This window comes from Lolium perenne, chromosome 5 (assembly GCF_019359855.2).
Source record: "Lolium perenne isolate Kyuss_39 chromosome 5, Kyuss_2.0, whole genome shotgun sequence".
Classification (NCBI taxonomy): domain Eukaryota; kingdom Viridiplantae; phylum Streptophyta; class Magnoliopsida; order Poales; family Poaceae; genus Lolium; species Lolium perenne.
The window spans coordinates 254,815,490-254,818,260 of NC_067248.2; the positions used below are offsets into that span (position 1 = coordinate 254,815,490).

General features: G+C 55.4%; 1 protein-coding gene across 1 annotated transcript; it reads right to left on the bottom strand.

Annotated features, from left to right (window-relative positions):
- Positions 1-336: 336 nt before the first annotated feature.
- LOC127302769 (ornithine decarboxylase 1B, chloroplastic) lies at positions 337-2,154 on the bottom strand. Its single transcript, XM_051333341.2, has one exon. The coding sequence runs from the start codon at positions 1,941-1,943 to the stop codon at positions 711-713; it is 1,233 nt and encodes a 410-aa protein (XP_051189301.1). The 5' UTR covers positions 1,944-2,154; the 3' UTR covers positions 337-710.
- Between the last annotated feature and the right edge of the window lie 617 nt (positions 2,155-2,771).

Sequence of the window (2,771 nt, forward strand, 5' to 3'; positions counted from 1 at the left end):
TAATGTTATCTAAATTTAACAATTCATGTGAGATTTTTTTGTGTAGTTTCGATTCTTTGTGATGGGTCATGTATGGATTTTCTGTGCTTCTGTAAATCTTGGAAATTTATGTTCCAAAATCTTGTCCTGTTGTTGATGCAAAACCTGAATCATTGTACAGTACAAAAAATGCATCTTCCATAAAGAAGAACATATCCTCTATTTTTTCCTCCATATGTAGAATCTGTTTGCTTTTCGATTCAAGATTTGCTAAGTCCGTACATGGGCGCAGTCCAGATCTTCCAGAAAATAATAGTGATACAGAAAGGAATTATGTACATGATGGCAGTCCATATCTTCCGTGAATTCTATGTCCCGAGGATCTCTTAATAAGCATGTAGTAGTTTTAGAGGGTGCTTTTACAATGTGCATGGAACATGTTGGAGGTTGATTTTGCCAAAAAGCTGGCACCAATCTCGAAGCATAATGAACTAATGGACGTCCTAGATAGGACGGGGACGCCCACATATATGTAGACTTGCATTTTCGTTTCAACATCGGATACATGTGTATACCTAATAATAAGAAAATTAGAATCAACAAAGCACGTACGTACATTTTTGTACGAGCTTTTAGTAGCACGTTTTGTATACGCGCGCGGCCGGGGTAAAACAAATCCAATACTAGCGTTTGCTACGTACACTTGGTGTCCACATCACGTAGTATCTGTCTCAGCTGGAGTATGCATAGTAGATGTTGATGTCGGACGTGGAGAAGCCGTTGAAGTTGGAGCCGGAGGCGGTGGTGTAGGCGCCCATGTCGTCGAAGACGAGCCAGTCCCCCACGCTCATCTCCGGCAGCTGGTAGCCGGTGACCACCGTGTCGAGGGAGTCGCAGGTCGGGCCGAACACCGTGGAGGCGTACGTCTTGTCGCCGGCGCGCGGCGCGGCGAGCGGCCTCGGGTGCGGCACGTAGTGGTCCATGGGGATGCAGCTGAGGGTGCCGTAGAGGCCGTCGTCGATCCAGTACTCGCGCACCTCGCCGCGCGTGCGCTTCCCGATGACGCGCGCCGCCATGGTGAAGGCCGTCTCGGCGAAGTACCTCCCGGGCTCCCCGATCACCTCCACGCAGGGCAGGTCCCCGAAGTAGCGGTCGAGGGCGGCGTTGATGACCGTGGCCGCCTCATCGAAGGCCGGGCCGGCCATGAACCCGCCCCCGATGTCGAGCACGCGCATGGGCGGCATGCCGAGGGCGAGGGCCTGGTCGAAGACGTTCCGTGCGGCCTCGATGGCGCCGCGGTACACGTCCGTGTTGGCCGCGCCGCTGCCGACGTGGAAGGAGACGCCCGCCACGTTGAGCCCCGCGCGCTGGGCGGCGCGCAGGAGCGGGAGGACCTCGTCCTGGTGCGCGCCGTACTTGGTGCCGAGGTCCACCCTGACGTCGCCGCCGTCGGGGCCCTTGATGCGGAGCATGAGGTCGCAGTTCGGGTGGCAGCGCTTGATCTTGGCCACCTCCTCCTCGGAGTCGTAGGTGGTGAGGTTGACGCCGACCTCCGCCGCGTACTCGAGGTGCGCCTCGGGCTTGCACGGGTTGGCGTACACGATGCTGCTGGGCTCGACGCCGAGCGCCAGCACGGCCTCGATCTCCCTGCGGCTGGCGCAGTCGAAGCCCGCCCCGAGCGTGGCGAGCGCGCCGAGGAGGGCCGGCTCCGGGTTGCACTTGACGGCGTAGCAGGGGCGCACGCCGGCGAGCGCGCGGCGCCAGCCGCGGTGCAGGTCGACGACGCGGGCGAGGTCGAAGACGTAGAAGGCGCTGCGCACGCCGCTGCCGGGCGCGGAGATGGCCCGCATGAGCGCGGACACGGCGTCCTTCTCCTTGAGCGCGTCGCGCTTGAAGGCGATGACCTTCTTGTCCTTGACGCCCGGCGCCACCAGCACGGCCTGCATCGGGCTGCTTCCGACCATCTCGACGAGGAGGAGGAGGACGATGGTGACGACGGCGATGTGATTGTGGGGATGTTAGTGGTCACGCTTAAACAATGAGAGATGCGCGCGGCGAGAGGAGATCCCGGCGAGTGCTTCTTGGCGTGTGTGCGGCTAAGCTGCGACGAACTCGGGCGTCTTATGTAGTGCTCTGCCGGCTCGGTTGTGACGCTGCGGGCACAGCCACAGGCCACAGCGGTAGGTAGTGGATGGAGTTGGCCGCCTCCTCCTTTTGCTGTTTGAAACGGCGCCCCAACGAGTAGGAGAGCTTCGTCGTTTCTGCCGGCTCTCTTCCTTGCTGCGTTGCAATTTGCAATGCTAGATCCGGGACTCTCGGGTCCGGTCAAACAAAAGTGGAATATGTGCACGGTCTTCCCTTCTTAATTGGGGTGCACTTTCGAGTTTGGTCTCAGCACACAAATGTTTATGATATTTTGTAACTTTTTGTATGATACTACCTAAAATAAGTGTCTTAGCTTTGTGGATGTATTTAGAGACATTTTAGTAAGGCATTTATTTTTAGATGGAGGGAGTATATGTTATCCTGAAATCTTAGGAGCGGGCGCGTGCCAGATGGACGTCTTAGGCACACGCACTAGGCGACAACCTGTTGCATCCAGCTATCACAAAAATGGTAGGCTAGCTGATATCAGGTGTAACTCTTAAATCGTGTGGAGAAATTACAATTCGTTTTCACATCTAAAATCTCCACGACGAGAGCTTCGAAACTAGACCATATTTTCATATGTTTCGATGAATTTTTTTAACAAGCAACTTTGATACGCGACAGAGCAACTTTATTATGCACCA